Source organism: Triticum aestivum, chromosome 2A (genome assembly GCF_018294505.1).
Source record: "Triticum aestivum cultivar Chinese Spring chromosome 2A, IWGSC CS RefSeq v2.1, whole genome shotgun sequence".
Lineage (NCBI taxonomy): Eukaryota > Viridiplantae > Streptophyta > Magnoliopsida > Poales > Poaceae > Triticum > Triticum aestivum.
In genome coordinates this window covers 689,518,690-689,538,935 of record NC_057797.1, presented here as the reverse complement: position 1 = coordinate 689,538,935, position 20,246 = coordinate 689,518,690, and the positions used below count along the sequence as shown (strand labels likewise).

Here is a 20,246-nt window from a genome sequence, read left to right as displayed (position 1 = left end):
CGCGTATGCAATTAATCTCTCCTGTCTTGTGCATGGTGTCCGTCGCCTTTCAGCACCGTCTCATCTATCGCGTGACAAAATTGTCAACGAAACCAACCGTGGATTAGATCATGAAGACGTAATACCGTGCCCGAGATACGCTAACTTGTTCCGGGGTTTCACTTTGGTTCGCTATTTTCCACGCAGGAGATACACATGAAGCCGAATTATTACATAAGACTTTATTAAGACAAGGTCAGTGTGAGTGATGTTCTAGCTAAACATGCGACTTATCTGACGCGACGAGTAACCTTCTTCGTTCTGCACGTACGGTATCCACAGTAGGGTTCTCTGAAATAATGCTGATTAAGTCACCCGAGAGAAAAAGGAGAGAGAAATGTGAAAATGCCATCGCTGGTGCAGACGATGTTATTGACATGAATGGCTAGCTATGTACGGACCAACCTCAGGCTCATCACTTTAGCCTTCCTTCTTGACTGAATACAGGCTAACTTTCCGCGCATTTTCTCGTCAGGAACTGAAGGTTGGTAGCCGTAGATATTTCTTTATTTTTTCCTGTAGAGAGTCCTCTTTTTCTGATCTCAAATACATAGATACAGGTCGTAGACCAGAATAGACGCACACCACACACACAACACACGCACACACACCACTGCACACGTCCGCTATGCGTCTGCCAAGATCTACACCCAATACACATGCGGCACGTCTTGAGAAACTTTCAAAGTCACCCGACTCGGTGAACGACGGGTATGTCATCATCCCTGCGACCCATATACATGTGAGATACTTGCAGGGGGGAAATATCTCAGGTGAGACACCCACGTCGATCAAAATTCTTGGGCGGACTGAGTGCACTGCCACAATCAACCATCGAGCCGCGGGCTCGTCCTCCACACAGTCCTTTAGTTTATCATACACAGAAAAACAGGGTATGTCAAGAGAGGATTGGCATATAGTATCACTGTAGTCTTTTAAACACAACACTAAAAGTACTAGTATAATGCACTAGAAGAGTCATATCTAAACACATATTTAATGCATGAGATAAAATTTAACTAAAATCCAGTGTCTGTTGTGACAGTCTTCATTCTGTAGTCTATACATATTGGAGAAGTATCCCAGCTGAAAACAGAGTTAGACAAGGAGTAACCTCCTCATGGAACTCAATGCACTGTACTTGCATTACTTACATAAGGTGCCAGCTGAAATAAAAAAAGTTGATTGGAGCCTAAAAGCCAAGAACTCGGTTTAAAACGTGACATTTTACACGAGCAAATAAAAGATTGCACCGCACAACGGCAGTGATTTGTAACTCTGCTTAGATGAGCTGCCCATGTGATCTATCGTACTACCCGATTGCAATGACAAATGAGAGCTAAATATTCGCCGATGATAGGATGGTGGTGCAAGTCATTGTGCCGGCTAGACCAAGCTAGCCAACAAGGACTACTCACACAACTGCTTTAAGTCCGAAGCAACTGACTCCAATTTTTGTATAGAATTTTCAGTTGCTTGCAATTGTACATTGCCCACTTGCAAATTGACTAGTTCGGTCTTAATTAGTTGCACCTCTGCAATACACATGCATCCACCGCTTACTACTCCCTCTGTTCCTAAATATTTGTCTTTATAGAGATTTCAACAAGTGACTACATACAAAGCAAAATGAATGAATCTACATTCTAAAATGTCTATATACATCCGTATGTGGTAGTCCATTTGAAATCTCTAAAAAGAGTCATATTTAGGAACGGAGGGAGTATTAAACATCCACATTTCCTCGTGCTTAAAATGACATATCCAAATTTAATAAGAAAAAAATCAGTGTGCTGATATGTTTCTGTAATTATATTGTTATAAAATATTGCACTAGCTAGTGCTCCACGATATATCTAGCGGAGTCTACTACACTGCAGTACTAGACTGATTGAACGTAAGGTCACTCTGATGGCCCGGGTCGTTAGCGAGTATATTTACGATCGGCGTCTTCTGGTGCAAACTCCCAAACTAACGTTCGTAGCTGACGCACCTGGCAAGAGATTTTCACTAGCTATTCTAACAAATTGCTGCTACAATGCCAGTATAAGTGGTTGCTGGCTTGTTAGAAGCACTACATCAACTAGACAAATCAAAGGTTGTTCCCACCTGCGAATCTTCAGCCAGACATTGGTACCCGCCAGGTGTTCGTAGTTCGATCTGTGTCGATATTCCTTTTGAGTTCCATACTTTTTTGTGTGGGGGGTCAATCGCATAAACAACGCATCCTCTTCCTCTTCGCACTACGCCTTAGATTCTGCCCACTTCCAGTTCCAGAAAATCATTACATTCATCAACTCCTTTCTCTTTGCAGGTAGACGTACAACTACTTTTTATTTTTGCGAGAGGACATATACAACTACTCTTCTTTTTCTTTCTTTTTTCCTTTTTGCGGGGACATATACAACTACTCGAAGCTGAAAGCTCTAGATCGGAAGTTCAAAATCTTCATTTCAAACTCAAAATTTCCATCTAAGCATTTAGTCGGTGGAGCACACCGTGACGAAGAACGAAGGAAGCGTCCGTCGGCGGAAATAGAGGGGGGTGAAGCCAGTGTGGGTACTTAGATAGTACAACCAAGTAGCTAACTATAGAGTTAAAAGCAACAGGAGTCCTACAACTTGCATCAAATGTGATGGTTTGGTCCTACAACTTGCATTTTGACCCTACCCAGTCCCAGAACTTGCATCAAATGTGCAAATTTGGTCCTAACCAATGAGAGAGCGCCATATGGACGTGTGGGTGCCGACCCGGTCAGCACCCAACATTTTGCAAAGAGGCCCCTGCCTTTGGTTTGAATCTACCTGCACTACACACGATGGTTCAACATGTCTGAAGCTTGCTCTTGATCCCAGTGCAGTGTCATAGGTTTAACTTTCGTTTGACCAAAAGTTTTTGCATTGATGGATATGTTTTGCTGGATATCTGAGGGTTAATGGATTACAAAGCCATAAAAGGTACTCCCTCCGTTTTTATTTACTCTGCATATTAGAGTTGACTGAAGTCAAACTTCGTAAAGTTTGACCAAGTTTATAGAAAACAATATAGACATTTATCATAATAAATCTATACGATGTGAAAGTACATTTAATAATAAATCTAATATTGTTGATTTTTATTGTATATCTTAATATTTTTTGTATATAAACTTGGTCAAAGTTTGTAAAGCTTGACTTTGACCAAATCTAATATGCGAACTAAATAAAAACGGAGGAAGTAACATCTAGAACAGCCTCGGAAAAAAAAATCCTATACGACCGGATCGTACAGGACCCATCGTGAGACCCTCTCCCGCATGTGACGCTTGGCGATACGTATCTTAAAGCACAGCCTTCTCTAATCTGTCCGGTGGCCTCAAACAGTCAAACTACAGTCGCCGCTGTGATACGCCATGGCTGCTCGCCACATCGCCGCCGGCGTGCTCCTCGACGTCAGGTACACCACCCCAGCTCAGCGCGCTCCATTCCCTTCGGAAACGGCGGCGTCCCCGCCGACCACGGCGATGTTCGTGGGCGCCTCCAAGCGCACTATGCATGCTGCATGCACTCTTTGGCTGCGACCAAATTCACTAAGTTTGCTACGTCTGGGCACCTGTAGATGACTCAATCAGCACGTTCCTGTAATTTGTTGGTGCTTGACTTGAGCTTGGGGCACGAGGTGTGTGGTCGTAAATGGTTGTGGAGAGCAGCGGGGATGGAGCTCCGGTGCTTCCGCAACAGAGCGAGCAGAAGAGTGGCGGCGGCGGCGAGCCGGCGACGATGACGAGCGAGCACTGACGAAGACGAAGCAAGCGTTGGCAGCGGCGACGACGACGAGTGAGCGCTACAGTACTGTCAATATTGAATCTGTTGGAAGCTTCAATGTCATTTAGTTCCAGGGAATCATCTCTTCTGTATCTGTAATCAAACACTAAAATATTAAACTTAGGAATTATAGCGAACATTTCTAGTATTCTACTTGTTCGGGCTTACTGGACAGAAAGAGAAAAGTGTGATTCCCAATTTTATCAGAAAACAAGTAGAAGAGCAATATGTGTATGACAACAGGAGAAAAACTGCATTTAGTATGACCGTAACTATGGGGAAAATAGTCGACTGCTTACATTACATTAAGTTCCGGTGAAACTCCACAGGGCAGCTTATAACAAACATAGACATCTCTTTGGCATTCCACACCATTTTCATTTCTGTTTAATGAACCTCTTTGTGATTTATTTAACTGTGAAATTGGCACTGTGTGACACTCGATCAGATTAAAACCACGGGATGTCTTCCTCAAAATTTTGTTGGTATCACCTTTCTCCTGCGGCTCATTAGAAGTTCTGTGTATAAAACAAAGTGAAAAATGTTAACCTCTAGAAGGTAGGAATTACAGATTTGAGTGGGTGTTTTGGGGGATGGCGGGACTACTTCAAGTTGCAAAAGGTTAAATAGAAACAACACTGACAAAGAAAGCCAGCTACATTACAGGGACCAGAACGACATTGAAATGAAAGGAAATTACGATGGTTTTGTGTCCTATAAAACAGCTAATATGGACTGTAAACATGTTCCTTACAGTTAAAAAGGGTCTATCCAGATGAAAAAGATGATTATCTTGGTATGGATATCTAAGTGTGCATTCGGCATTCACAATTTCATACAGTACTGCTAATATCAAAAGGATAAGCTGTGAGCATAATAATTGCCATATGTATAACAGCATGTGGTTTTAAAGCAAGAACATCAGCAAATTGGACATTAGAATGTCTCCCATATTATTTTTCCTTTCTTCTGTTACCACTCTACTATATTTATGCCATGACTTGAAATTATCGTTTACCACATCTTAGCTAGGTTCTTGTCTCGGAAGTTCGATGAAATAAAATAAGATCATGTGTTCTTCGCAAGTAAATTCAGGTGTTTTCGTGTGTAGTGCGGGTAGATTCAAACCAAAGGCAGGGGCCTCTTTGCAAAATGTTGGGCGCTGACCGGGTCGGTACCCACGCGTCCATATGGCGCTCTCTCATTGGTCAGGACCAAATTTGCACATTTGATGCAAGTTCTGGGACTGGATAGGGTCAAATGCAAGTTATAGGATCAAACCATCACATTCGATGCAAGTTGTAGGACTCCTGGTGCTTTTAACTCCTAACTATATTCCCCAAAAAAATACACAAAAATTGACATGTAACGTCCACATGTTGTCTGATCTGCAAGAAAAATATATGCCGAGTTGGAGTTTTAAACCTAGCTACATGTTGCCTTGGAGAGAAGTTGACCTTCTGTTCGATTTGTTCGTTTGTGGCCACGTGACGTACGTGGTAAGCAATCCAAAAAAGAGTTGTTCATGTGTGGGCCACTAGTAGCTAGCATATGGCACATGCATGCCAGCATGCCAGCTAGACACATACAGTATATACTACTTCCTCCGTTCCTAAATATAAGTTTTTTTAGCCATTTCAAATGAACTACAACATACGATGTATCTAGACATATTTTAGAATGTAGATTCACTTATTTTGCTTCGTATGTAGTCATTTGTTGGAATCTTTAGAAGGACTTATATTTGAAAACGGAGGGAGTAGTATATTCGATCTGTACGGGCGTACCGTGGATAGTTGACCGTGGGAGCTGCCGTCCGTGGAGTAGTATGTTAATTTAGCACAACCAGACATGATTACCGACGATAATGCGACCTCCATTGTTTTGTCTTATGCTCCGTAAGCGCCCACAGATTTCAGCGAATGCAAGTACAAAACGTACGGCCGCTGGCATCATCATTGTCTAGCTTGTGGTTTTCGATCTCCTACGCACCCATAAAACAATCTTTGTGGATGTTTCCTTGGATTATAGGATGCGTCCAACGCATGTTCATGGACTTTCAAACACGCTACTGCAGACATAAAATTATGTTATAGTACGGATTTCAAGTAAACTTTGGTTGATTACCAATCGGTTAGACAGAAATCAGCATCAGTGAGTTCATTACTACCAAGTTGTCAGTTGTTCTGATTGGTTTACAACGTCATTTGGATAGTCTCTTGTATGCACATCCATCAAGGAAAAATAATTTGGATCCATGATCCCAGCCTGACATTAAAATAGTGATCTAAAAATTCTTATATTTTCTTTATGAAGAGGGTACAGATTAACTGCAGAGTCGTGATCGAGAGCTAAAAAAGTGATCGCTCACTGACAGTGGTTAATTTCCGCAGGCTATTCATATGTCCCCGTTCGGCCTCATCCCTTCATATATAACATAATGTGCAGTGATTTGCTGACACGGGCAGGCGATCCCGTCTCACAGGCCTGATTTGACTATACAGACTTTTGACAACGAGTTCATCGCGCTGTATAATCGCTGTACGTAAGTCTTCTATACATACATACAGGAGAAGAAAAAAGGAAAAAAACATACAGGAGAAGAAACTTCGAGGGCAGGACTTTGAATTGTAGAAAAATACAGACGTGCCGTACAACAAGCGTAGTATTGGCACCCATCCCCTGTCAAGTCAAAGCAGCAGCCATGCAAAAAAAAGTCAAAGCAGCAGCGAGTCGTGCGTGCGTAACCGGCAGTTTTTTACACGTGGTGCAGTGCATGCAGCTACTCCAGGCGGCATGCAGCATGTCAGTAATCAACCGCGTATAAGCATGCATAAGAAAGAAGAAGACGGTATGAATCATGGGGGACACACACACACGTACCCTGATAGAAAGACTGAAAGTCAAAAAGTGGCCGCAGAGGCCGAGCTCCACTGAGCTCTATATACATTTCTCAGCCAAAATACCTTTTTCATAACTTAAAAAAATTTGAAAAAAATATTTCATATAGACATATACTTAAAGTATATGTGTATAAATTTTCATAAACATATGTATTCATATGTGATGTATACAAAAAAGACAAATACACAAATTGAAATAGGCTTTTTCTTTGTTGTATTTGTGTCAGATTTTTGTCTTTTTTATGTAGCATTCAAATGATCAAATTAGTTACTGAAAATTTATACATACTTAAAGAACATGCATATGTATTTGTACAAAAAAAATTGGCATTTTTTGAAACTTTTAAATATATTTTGATTTTTTTTAGTAAAACGGGCTTCCTGGAGCCCGGTCTCTGCGACGTCTCACTCGACTGAAAGTTCAGTATCCACAAACACGAGGGACACACACGCACAATTATCCCTGGAGGCCCGCGCTTTCATGTCGACCCGGCCGGCTCTATCGTGTCCACTGAACCACGGACCAATCGATGGATGGACGACCCCGGCCACGGTAATTATCGGCTCCGGATCCCCCGAAATCCAAGGGGGAACAGAAGGAAAACGGCCGGTGAACCTAGTCCCAAACACAGGACCATCTCTGATCTTGACGGCGAGGCGTATGGCCTCCTCTGGTGCCGTGACCGGATCCGTCCGTCTTTTTAACTGTCACTAGCTTGGCTTAGACAGGATGGAAAGGAAGGTGTTAAGCGTGACAGGCTCAATGATCCCCGGTAGCGGTGTCGCCTTGGATGATCCCCGGCTCAATCTCCGGTGTCCAACTCAACCTGATCTTCCATCCGAATGGATCAAGGATCACAAGTCAAATCGTTTCGGAATTGAGCCAAACTTGCAGGAATAGCCATCGTTGCCTCACTTGCTGAGCCAGGAATTCGTACATAAAAGGGCCAAAACTATGTACTCCCTCCGTCCATGAATAAGTATACATCTAGCTTTTGTCTTAAGTCAAAGTTTTAAAATTTTGACCACCTTTTCAAGAAAAAGTAGAAACATTTATGGCACCAAACTAGTGTCACTAGATTCGTTTTGAAATGAACTTTGATAATATATTAATTTGATGTTATATATGTTACGACTATTTGCTATAAAGTTGGTCAAAATTTTAAAACTTTGACTTAGAACAAAAGCTACATGTACACTTATTCACGGACGGAGGGAGTAAACGTTAGGACAAGGATGAGCACTGCATTTATTGGGGCAGACCGGCGAAACAACGTGAAGAAGTCCGAAGAAGTGTGGCCACAAGCCCACAACTGGTGTGGAGCTGGCTTCCAATCTTCATCCTTTTCCTTGTCGAAAAGAACCTCGAGGCTTTAGGACGTCAACAATTGCTGTGGGATCCGGCTGCTACGCTGCATACCTTGGTCTCTTTTATCCGTGGATTACTCAACATAAGTCGTTAATCTCGTTTCCGCCACTTCTTGCGTGTTTTGCATGGCAACTTCAACAGATACCGTGGATTCATTCGTCTTGTGTGTACGCTGTCTGCTGTGGTTCATAGTTCTCACACGTGAGCTGAATAAGGAACACGCCTACAATGCTGCACATGTTAACGAAAGATTGATATGATATCAACACATGATTGTAAACAATGGCGCAACGTGTGCGGCGTATCAACGTGCGAAACGAATCCAACACATATACCTGCTCCCGCCGTGTCACTTCGAACCAGAATATAGCTGTCGTCATGATTCCTATTTCAGTTTAGAACGCACTGGACAGAGCAAATGAAGCAGCATCAAGGCACCCCAAGTACGTCAGATATGGTTACACCTTCGGGATTGATCCATTTGTTTACATTTTGAACGACAACACAAAACGAAATGGTTTTCAAATAGTAGCTCTGTACCCTACTCTGCAAGTTATCTGATCTCACGGAACGAAATGGTGCAAACGAAGACCCAGTGCACTGCCACGAAGATGATATTAGTGCTCCTTCCTAACATCCATTTGAAGCTAAATTCCAGCTTCCAAGTCAGCCACCAGGGGGCAGGGCCAGGCGTGTAGTTGTTAAAAGATATCGTGGCAAATCTCCAAAAGTGAGAGACCTAGTATCCACTCCAAACCTAGTGTATTTACAGATCCAAATCACCAGATAATTACAGCCCCGATCATGTTAAAAGCTCCAAGCAAAAACTGCAAAGGTCCTCCTCAACGTCAGCCCATCACTTCACACCACCTCGATTTGCTTCACACCACTGCCTTCCTTCCCATCATCAGCTGCACAACATAGAAGTCATGTGAGGGGGCACGATCAACAGAGGAGAACATACGCAAGAATAGTTTTTTGCAACAACAAAATAGGACATGCGAGGACAGTGGGTCAAGCCTAGGTAAGAAAAGGAAGCACAGGATGTGAAACATACCCTCTTTCTTCCCTGGGCAGCAGCAAGAGAACATCTCTAAGAACGGACGGTCTGGAACAGGGATAAGCTTTCCCACGAGTGCCAACGGCCAGCTGAACAAACAAGAGGAAGATCCCATCAGCTGAAGTTTCAAACAGGGGTACAAAGATATACACCCTCCGTTCCTAAATATAAGTCGTTGGGGGAGTGTAAAATGAACTCCCCCGACGACTTATATTTCGGAGCAGAGGTAATAGTATATATGTTCTGTTTCATCATATCATAAACCAAATAAACTTGTACCTGATAAAAGCAAGACCTATGGACACCAACCACAGCTGCCAGCTCAACCTGACTGTTGTCGTGAACTTGCCAAGGAACTCGATGATAAGCACCTGCATATACATGAATGAGCAAGTGACATTAGCAAAACCTAGATCACTTCACGTGGCATACAGAACCCGCACAATAACTACTTCTGCGCCCTTCTCTTACCTGGAGCACAACCGTTATTGCGATAATGGCAATGAAGAGTTTGTTCCCTGCAATACCCTTGAAAATATTCAGCTCATCTGGTTTCCGAGCGTTGAACTCACTGAACACCTGCAGAAGACAAGATTGTGGGTTATGTTTAGTTTAACCCCACCACATCAACTGTACGTATTTCTGAGTCAGACTAGAGCAAAAGCCAATGACTCACTTGGCAGAGAACAAATGTGTTGAATATGAAGGTATTTTTCAGAATTTCAGCATGCGCTGGGTTGTCATGTTCCAACCGTAGAAGGCTCACGCCCTTGAAGGTGAGAGTAAGGAGGATTGCAACTTGATAGAAAGCCTGAATAAACAATACGTTAGGCAGCAGAATGGCCACAGATATGAAGAGTAAAGTGAAGTGCATATATAGCATACCATTATGAGCAAGTTTCTCCACATGATATTTGTTATCAAAGGCTCCCTGCAAACAACAAGGTTGGGACATATTCAGCATGCAGAAAGCAAACTATGTTGGCACTTAATTGCAGAATGGAAGATATTGGCAAATCACTTCCAATCCATGAAGTTTGCAAGATAAGCGAGCTTAAATTATGCCGAAACAAAGTAAGATATTTGAGCAACAAAAGCACAAGAGAACAAACCTCCGCCCAACTGGTGGTCTCTGCATAAGATGGTTGTTTGGTGGCTCAGTCGCCAATGCAAGCGCTCCCAGCGTGTCCATGATTAGATTAACCCAGAGCAACTGTAAACAAGGGAGGCAAAAGCATATTACAGAAACTGGAATGAGCAATTCATGTATCTTATATCAGGTTCAGAATACCAGCATAAAGAAAATACCCTTAAACAAACTACAGTGAGACGTAAAAATACACAACCCACAATTGAACTTTACACAATATATCTTGAGAAAAACTTTGTCCAGTGATCTGGAAGTTTCCAGGCACAACATATTTAAGAATTCGAACCTGGACAGCATTCAGTGGCACGTCACCAGAACTGACAGCAGAAACTACATTAATTATCAAGGCTGCAACATTGACAGTCAGCTGGAACTGAATGAATTTCTGAATGTTTGCATAAACTGAACGTCCCCATCTGACAACCTAAATCCAGAAACAAATATCAGATGTCACCATAGAGAATACAATTTCTGCTAAAGCAGTTAATAAGAGGACACAATATACATACCCTCACGAGTGTCGCAAAATTGTCATCCAGGATAATAATATCAGAACTCTCCTTGGCAACTTCAGTTCCCTGGATGCCCATCGAGAGACCAATGTCGGCCTATAAATTCAAAATTGTGTAAGTACTACCGGATAGTGGTTCTTGAACATGTCCTGAAGATAGCTTCAACAGCTTGATGCAAAACAAAATGAAGAATAGCAATTCACAAACCTCATGCAGTGCTGGGGCATCGTTCGTGCCATCACCAGTTACAGCAACAACATGACCTTTGTTTCTGAGTGCCTTAACAAGTAGAAGTTTATCGTTTGGTGAAGACCTCCCCATAACCTATAACAATGTATAGAGTACACTCAATGCAAGGGCAAAGTAGAAATGATATGCAAAACTTAAAGCAATTGGTATAAACTAAACATACGGAAACATCAAATTAAGGCAAAATAGCATAATAGTTTTAATCATGGGGAAACAAAACTTTGTTCACTCATGCCAAGAACTGTGTTCTATATTTCTGCATATCTAACAGTTTAGCACATGATGGGGGGCATAGACGAAATCAAAACAACATAAACCCAGAACAAAAAAATGGATACCAGGAGATTTAGGTAATTAGAAAGTGTGCGTCAAACAAAAGTTTGGTTGATTCCTACAACACTGATGGCAAATCATTTCTACTACTGCAACACAGCAGTTGATCATTCTGTTGGCTTTTGGTCTCATACATCACACTTCCCAGGTTCATGTACGCAGGGAACAAGAAATCACAGAAACAAGCACTGTAGTTTCTTACAAGGTTGTAATCTACTTATAGGTTTTATCCACTGAAATCAACAAGATGCAAGCAATTGAGGGGAATAAACATACAGAGATTTTGTCGGCGACTTCCTCCCTTTCCAAATCTGACAACTCCCGGAAGGTCTTCCCTTCAATGATGGTTGGCTCTGATACGTTAGGATCAGTAAGAATACCACATTCCAAGGCAATCGCTCTGGCAGTTTGAAGATTATCTCCAGTGACCATGCGGACCTAGACATTCAAAAATTAAACTCAATACAAAGAAACACTTGGCTAACAAAGCTAGTACAAAACAAAGTTATGGAGCTCATCCAAATGAAGACCGTCTATTCTTCATGGTATACAGTTACTAAGATATGGCAGAAACTAGTGTACTGTCACTGACTCGCACAAGAATATAAGAAATACCTTAATGCCAGCTGCGGCACACAAGCGAATAGAATCTTGAACTCCTGGGCGGCAGGGATCCTGCAAAGTGAATTGGTTGTAAATTCTTGCAAACCAATGAAGGTCTAAATGGTTCATGACTTATAAAGGAGAATGGCCTCATGCAAGTTATACATATGTTTGTATCGCCTACAGATTTGGTAGTAGCCCATGCTTCTTGTGCATGCAAAATTTCAATAAATGTTACAAAAAACATTAGGCAAGAAATATAAGGTAATGATCTCATGCATGTGGAGAAAATGTTATTATCACTAGAAATGTTATTAGTGTTACTAGTACAGGCTTCTGCATTACTACCATCAAAGTTAGGAACAATCCTGATGGTTCTGTGTCTAAAGAGCAGCTAACAGATGTCCAGCAGTATCTCTTTTTCTATAGCTTTTACTCATGATTTTAGCATGTACTTGTTTGAGATATGGGTAGTACTTATCCAGACGAACAGTTTAGTGGAAACAAATTGGATACAGAGGATCTGAGGGAGAGAGACAGAGAGAGCAATGCCAGTAGAACTAGTAATATGCATGTATGCAAACACACACAATGACAGAACCAGTAATATGCACATACGCAAACGCAAACAATGACACGAGTCCCAACCACTAATCAAGGAGTGATAAGCTATCGAAATAATAATACCCCATTAATAGTCATGGCTCATAGTTCAAAATGCAGGATTGCTGCTTACCTTTATTCCCACGATCCCAAGCATAATCAGGTTATCCTCAGGTAATACCCAGTCAGCCCTCTGGTCCTCCTTTGGAACATCACTCATCTCACAAGGCCTGTACGCAAAGGCGACGCAGCGAAGGCTAGCAACAGCCATGTCTTCAATGAATTTCTTGAACTCACCAACCTTAAACAGTAATTAGCTGGTTAGTTAGTTGCAACCATACTGTACTTAAGCAAATGATGGGAATTTGAAGTTTACTTTCTCAGGGGTCATTGATTGCTTTGAACCATCCGTGTCAATCCAACCAGTGCATGACTCTAAAATAAGTTCAGCAGCTCCTTTCCAGTATACGTGAACCTCAGAGTCACCCTCCAGAAAGAAAGAAAAAGGCATTACTTGAAGAGGTCGGAGAGAACACAATAGCAGCCAATTGAGCAGATATTAATTGAGATCTATAACTCTCTTGATATTAATTTCTCAACAGAAAAATATGTTCAATCTTTTAAGGAAGCAGGAAAGATGTACATCGTTAGTCATAATTGTGAGTAATGATGATAAAGAATACAATTAACCTGTTCCCACAGCCCACTGAGTGTGGAATACAGTGTGAAACAAATATAACAAATGAAGGGTACTGACATAGAATCATAGAAATGGTACAATTTCATCAGCTGAAACCATTAGCAGTACAACCATCAAGACATAACCATAGGATGGACGGAGATGCTATTCAGCCTATTATAGCAAAGTAAATTCAGCGATGGTTCACTGAAAGTACAATCAATTTTTTTTGCAAGATATGTCATGCAAAGTTACCAAACAAGGAATTTTGCTGAGGCCAAGAGAACCATAAATCCCCCATAATAAAAAAAATTAAGGAAATTGTCACTGCTACAGATAAAAATGAATTACCACTTGGACTGCGACGCCGCCTCGCTTTTTTTCTGAATTGAATGGGAAGACTTGAAGAATGGAGGATTTCGATCTTGTTTCACTGAATTTCATACCAAGCTGTTGAATATACAGATCATGGTTACCAAGCAGGAGACACAGAGAATATAGGTTGACACTACTATGAGAAGCTATACCTGCAACCCCCAAGACAGTATAGCCTTTTCAGTCGGTGATCCAGTCACCTCTGGAGCTTGACCACCCTGTGACAGTGAACAAAAGTCAGTAGCCACACAGCTGAACCATAACATGTTAAAAGGAAGAAACACATGTTCAGCTTCATGGACAAAAAAGTGCAGGTGGCGTAAATTAAGTATAGCCTCACCTCAGGCTCGAATATACTTCCGGATGTATTCTGAGCAATTCCTTCAATAATCATTGTTGATACAGCAGCAGATAGCTTCTGAGTGTTATCTGGAGGATCCATCTTCTCTCCACCAAAGTATGCCTCAACAACAGTCATCTTAATAGTGACAATGAAGAAATTGGAAAGGAGTCAAGGCCCAAGCATATTTGAGAAATCATGAATCCTACATGGAATTTCCATGTATTAAAACAAGGACAATACTAAAAAGAAATAGCTTTCCACCTGATTTAAAGTTAATGTTCCAGTCTTGTCACTGCAAATTGTTGTTGCAGAACCCATTGTCTCACATGCCGAAAGTCTCCTGACCTATAACATATGGTTGAGAGAATGCATGAGACGGGCTGTTACTACAAGTAACACAACACAAGCAAGCAATAGCAACATACCAGAGCTTTATCCCTCATCATTTTGCGCATCGAAAAGGCGAGCCTGACAAAAATATGCAGTGTGATTGATCAAGTGATTGCTAGCATGCTACAAGAAAATTACGCATTAAATTTATGCTTACGTCAATGTGACAGCCAATGGTAGTCCTTCGGGAACAGCCACAACCACAATTGTGACCTAATTACATCCCAAGATGATAAGTTGACAGAAATTGTAAAAAGAAAATCAGCAGCGATGAGTAAATTGAAAACCTACCGCCACTGTGAAGATTTTAACTACTCCACGTATTGTCTCACCAACACCCATCTTTCCTTTCACATATTGCGGAGTGCCATCCGGATTGTACGTATGCCCAGTGAAATACCTAGAAGAAAACAAGGTGACAGAAATAAGCCACAAAGCTAGTTGACCAAATTAAACTATGCATCAATATACCTAGAAGAAAACAACGTGACAGAAATAAGCCACAGGGATAGTTGGCCAAAATAAACTATACATTAATATACCTGGCCAAGAGGACAACGAGAACAACAACAGCAACAGAAAGTCCAATTATTCCAATGAAGGTAGCAACACCATTCAAGCGAACCTACTCCAGAACAAATAAGATCATGCCAATTCATACGATCAAACAAACATGTCAACACATGGAGTCATGCGTAGGCTAATAACAAGTACAGGATCAAACCTGTAGTGGTGTTTCTTCACCAGAGTCTTCAGATATGCTCGCCATTAACAAACCCCACTCGGTGTTAATACCAACAGCGGTCACCTGCGTAACATACAGTAGAGTCCCCATGATCAATGATCTATTGCAATGCATACCTCACTAGCATGCCCACTGTCATGACCATATATATTAATCAAAATATCTAGTACCACATACATATGTCACGATACCTTCTCATTTTTTCAGGAAGTAAAATGGTTTCAAGCAAGATCCAATTAATAACTTAAATCTATTATGTCCCACAGGAAAAACATAAATTGAGGTTACTGCACTTCCAAGTTCACATCACTACAACAACAACAACAACAACAAAGCCTTTAGTCCCAAACAAGTTGGGGTAGGCTAGAGGTGAAACCCATAAGATCTCGCAACCAACTCATGGCTCTGGCACATGGATAGCAAGTTTCCACGCACCCCCGTCCATAGCTAGCTCTTTGGTGATACTCCAATCCTTCAGGTCTCTCTTAACGGACTCCTCCCAAGTTCACATCACTAAGTACAGACATTTTCAGAAGCTGAAAGTAGACATTTTCTCCATTTGGTAGGCACAGATAGACTCACCAGCATTGTACCATAGCCGTCGGCAACTTTGCAACCGGACATCATAAACGGTGACTTCTGGTCTTTGTTTACCTTCAATTAACAACCAGCTTGCAGTGTCAGCTTAGGACTTCACCTAAACTAGTTCCAAAAGGCAAAAAACGCGTATGGAAGTAGCTCACTATTTTGCTTTCGCCAGTCATGCTCGATTCATCTATGGAGAAGGAGTGACCACTAATAAGGACTCCATCAGCAGGTACCTGACACAGAAATTTGATTAGGACCTTGTATTTCTAAACTGCTTGCAGCCAAAATAAAGATCAATTGCATTCGTACCTGGTCACCAATCTTGAGGGGCACCACATCTCCAACAACCAAATCAAAAATTGATACCTTGATTCGCCTTCCACCTCTCACAACCTGAATGAGAACATCTGAGACATTATTTGGGAAGAATAAACAATTTATAACAAGATGAGTCTAAAATTTTAACCTCCAATTGAATGTTCTGTTTCTCCTCATTCAAGTTTTGGAACTGCAACGATTGCTTGTAGTCACTGGTAGCTGGACAACATTGTGAGACGTTAATAATAAATGCCAAGTAACATGTCTAAGATAAGTTTCAGGAATACATGATGTGACTGCAACACTTTACACTTTTTATTTTCTTATTCGGCACTGATCTATATTGTCCAAGGAATTTAGACGCTGACAGTGCAAGTTAAAGGACAGACTAAACGTTGATATTATTATAATTGCTCACAGAAATAACCAGAAACAGGAAACATGGTTGTGGTGGCATACCTGTAACAAAAATAACAAGGAGTACAGCAAAACCAATGCTGGCCCCATCATACCACCCTTCTTTTATCCCCTAGAAACCAGAAAAAGTTGTAATGGGAGTCATACACTCATATAACCAGAAACACAAATGGTGATGAAATATCTAGTTAATGGTAACCAGCTGAGCAAAGAGAAAAATCTAAATGAAAATAAGTTACAAGTACGGTTTTGCTTCCATACTATAAGTCATGAAAATTGCATACAGTACAAGGCATGATGCTGGAGCAACATGCTAAAGAACAGATGAACTAATGATGCAACATATTTTGGTTTCAAGCTACAAGTCATGAAAATTGCAAACAGTATGAGGAATGATGCTGGATCAACATGCAGAGGTAAACAACAGATGAACTAAAGATCCAACACACACCTCTGTATATATGCCCAAGGCCAATGAAACCGCAGCGGCGACCATGAGGATGATGAGTGTCAAATCTTTACAAGCATCCCACATAAAGGCCTAAATAACAGTGAGAAGACACCAAGAGTGAGCCTCCAGGACAGAAGACAGCAATTGCCATACTAATATAAGAGAACAATCTCATACCAAAAAGCTTCTTCCTTTCTTGCGAGGGTATGTGTTCGACCCGAATGCATTCTTTCTCGCATCAATATCAGACTCTTCTCCACTGATCCCCTTGTCAGTATCTGTCTTTAGCATATTTGCTAGCCCTGAAATCTGTAGGGAAGGTTACACGACGCAAACTATGACAGAAAAGTGTGAAGCACACTGACAACAGAATTAGCTCACCCCTTCATACTGCTGTAGAGCAGAGTAGTTATGATCTCTGGTCAGTGCTGTAAGCTGATCTTCTTTAATTCCAAAGCCAAGAGCACCATCGGCATGAGCTTCTGCAAAAATCATCATCCAAGAAATCCTATCAGAATTTCATGAAACTGATCTGTACATCCCATCATTATAGTCTGAATTCAGTCCGAATTCAGATGACCACTATCGAATAATACATTACATATTAGCAAGTTCCTACAAAGCATTAATAAATTGTCTGCTTATAGAATGCTCAAAAGAGCAAACCCAAACGACAGTTGTACAGAGCACAGGAAGGACTGGTAAGTGGGTAGGTGAGAAAGGAAATTACCTGGTGCGTCCTTTGTAGTCGTACCGACTCGAGCTGCTTCTTTGAAACGGAATGCGGCCTAAAGAAGGAAATAAGAAAAAAATCAGCATAAATCAACTAATCAGCTAAATGAAACAAAGAGAAAACATGACGATGCAATACCCTGATAACATGAGCTTGTGCACGAATTTTTCTTATGACTTCCTCCTTTTGCGCCTCTTTTTTCAAGTCCAATGTGTACCTGAATCGCCTTGATGCATTCAGGACAAGAGCTGCTTGCTGCAGTGGACAAAATCAAAGGGATTATATTCAGAACAGTCTAAAAGATCAGCACTCAATCAACAGCAGTAAGAATCAATGTGTCCAGCCTCCTAAGAAAAGAAGCTCCTGTTGCTGACAGCACCCAGCAAAGAGCACATTGCGCTAGCAATGGCTTAAATCTTGGCATAGTATTTCATCAAGAGAAAGAGACGCATTAGAGTTAAATAAAAGGTTGCGTCACCAGCACAAACTTTGTGCAGCATACTGCAAAATTAAACAACAGACTAAACATTGTGTCAGAAACTCCAAGTTTGAAGGAGACCCAATACAATTATATTATCGGACACAACTATAAATTTGCCATCTCCACTCCTTGAAGTTGTTAGTTAGATGCAAACACAATACTCCCGTGCAAAAGATTTATTTTCAAAATAACTAAAATTGCTGGCAGCCCTAATGGCCAGCAACCACTTGTGCACGTGGCTGCAAGGGCCCCGGGTGGGGATCAAACCAACCTACAACCACATATTTCAACAAGTTCCAGCTAATATTTCCTGTTCTAATAAAACTTCTGAATGAGATCCGACAGTTGCGGGCCACCGGTCCCGAATATAATAGAGCTTTATGAAAAGACAATCGCAAAGCAAATCTGGAGGAATAGCACATGATAACAACAGTGTATATACGGAATTGCGAACATTGTGAATTCGGGCATGTTTGCAAAAAGCTCAAGGACTGCTTGCCGACATGGATGACGGAAATGTAGCCACTCCGCACAGAAAATTAAATACTACTTCATCTGCAGCAGTCTCGGACCATACCGGTGAGTCAAGCCTAGGTATGACTATTATCAAATACAAGACGTCAGAACAATACTACTAATCTGCGGGAATACTCCCGAGACTAGCACGTCGGCAAGCACTGCCACGGTTCGACGCGTGGCTGCTGCTCCACTCCACCAATTCAGAATATTATAATGCGCATTCGTCTTCAGGGTTCTAAGGAATCGGCAGTATTCGGAAGAAAAATGCAAAAGCGAAGCGTATCTCAGAGAAAGCGAAGGACAGCCCAAATCTAACGCAACTTCACAGCCGGCGTCAAAGGCGACAGAACAATTCGAAATCATTGAGGGCACAGAGCAAAGCCAGTGGAAGCGCGAATCAATTCCGAAACAGGCAAGAGAAGCCACACTGAATCAAACCCAAACAAATGGCTCGGTGGGCTCTGCGCACGCGAAATCGAATCGTAGAACAAAGCGGCCAACTGAAGAAATCCACTCGGTGGAAGGGGATATTTATCTCTTAAAATAGAATTAAAGGGGAAATGGAAGCTAGCGAGTCCTGAATCTGAAGGCAAGCACGGATGCCAAAAGGGAAAAAATAGCATGGGAATGGAAGCGTCGGAAGGAGAAAACCCCACTCTCGCCTCCCAAACAAGCATCCAAAGCGGGGAAATCCACCTAACCATGTACAAATTCAGGCCCGACTCCGGAATGCCGGGGCAAAACCGCGTGATTCTGAACCCTAAACTCAACTAGCTTGCCTCTGAAAAAACAGAAACCCGCGATATATTTGGAATTCAAAAACCCTAGGCGCGGCGGCATGGAATCCTAGAAAAACTCCGCAAATCTGCTGGAGGAAACGAGCGGCAGAAAACCCCGAGTTCCCAGAACGAGCGAGCACTCGAGCAAACCACCACCCAAAACTCGCCGCCGCGCGCTCTCAGGAGTCGAGACATGCGAGGAAAAAAAACAGCTAGCGAAGGAGGAGCGGCGCGGCTCACCCGCCACTTTTTGAGGCGCTCGACGGGCGCGCCCTTGCCGGGGATGTCGAAGGGGTCGCCGCCGCCCGCGCTGCCCCAGCTGCCGCTCCGCCGCGTCTTGCTGGCGCCGCCGCCCGACGAGGACGACTCCATCCGCTCCTCCTACTCCTCACCCCGCAGGCCCCGGCGCGTGGATTCCGTGTGGAGAGGGGCGAGATATTTCCCGGCGAGCGGTGGATTGGGGGAGAGGGTTTTTGTGAGGGGGAGGGCGTCGCTGCCGAGTTCTCTCTCTCTCTCCGCTGCCGTTGCCAGGCACCAGCACTACCGTCCACAGTAGGTATCACGCGGGGGCCGTGCCCCAGCCTTTTATGGGAGCGGCGGGGGAGGGAGGGCGCGTGGTGGGGACAAGCCACGTTGTCCGCCTGTCTCCCCTCCCCGCTTCTACTGCTTGAATTTTTAACGCACGGCCTCGTCGCCACGTACAGGAGAGTGTCTCTAGTTGCGACGCGTGTATTTATCCGGTGGCCCCGATTTGCCTCGTAAAACGGTGTCAGCCAGAAGATCTGTCTTTTAAAAAATGGAAAA

At 42.4% G+C, this 20,246-nt stretch overlaps 1 protein-coding gene across 1 annotated transcript; it reads right to left on the bottom strand.

Moving 5' to 3' along the window:
• Positions 1–8,526: 8,526 nt before the first annotated feature.
• Positions 8,527–20,009, bottom strand: LOC123190262 (calcium-transporting ATPase 5, plasma membrane-type). The gene is made up of 34 exons (XM_044602875.1): positions 19,683–20,009; positions 17,802–17,918; positions 17,661–17,718; positions 17,312–17,412; positions 17,108–17,239; positions 16,931–17,020; positions 16,522–16,591; positions 16,211–16,281; positions 16,054–16,137; positions 15,900–15,977; positions 15,739–15,810; positions 15,136–15,219; positions 14,954–15,036; positions 14,703–14,811; positions 14,569–14,624; positions 14,447–14,489; positions 14,283–14,366; positions 14,019–14,156; positions 13,831–13,896; positions 13,655–13,753; positions 13,001–13,111; positions 12,758–12,925; positions 12,034–12,093; positions 11,695–11,856; positions 11,044–11,160; positions 10,834–10,932; positions 10,611–10,748; positions 10,287–10,387; positions 10,060–10,105; positions 9,851–9,985; positions 9,646–9,753; positions 9,454–9,545; positions 9,172–9,263; positions 8,527–9,025 (listed from the first exon to the last, which is right to left on the bottom strand). Exons 1-34 carry the CDS (start codon positions 19,812–19,814, stop codon positions 8,976–8,978), a joined length of 3,246 nt encoding a protein of 1,081 aa, XP_044458810.1. The 5' UTR covers positions 19,815–20,009; the 3' UTR covers positions 8,527–8,975.
• Positions 20,010–20,246: the final 237 nt, after the last annotated feature.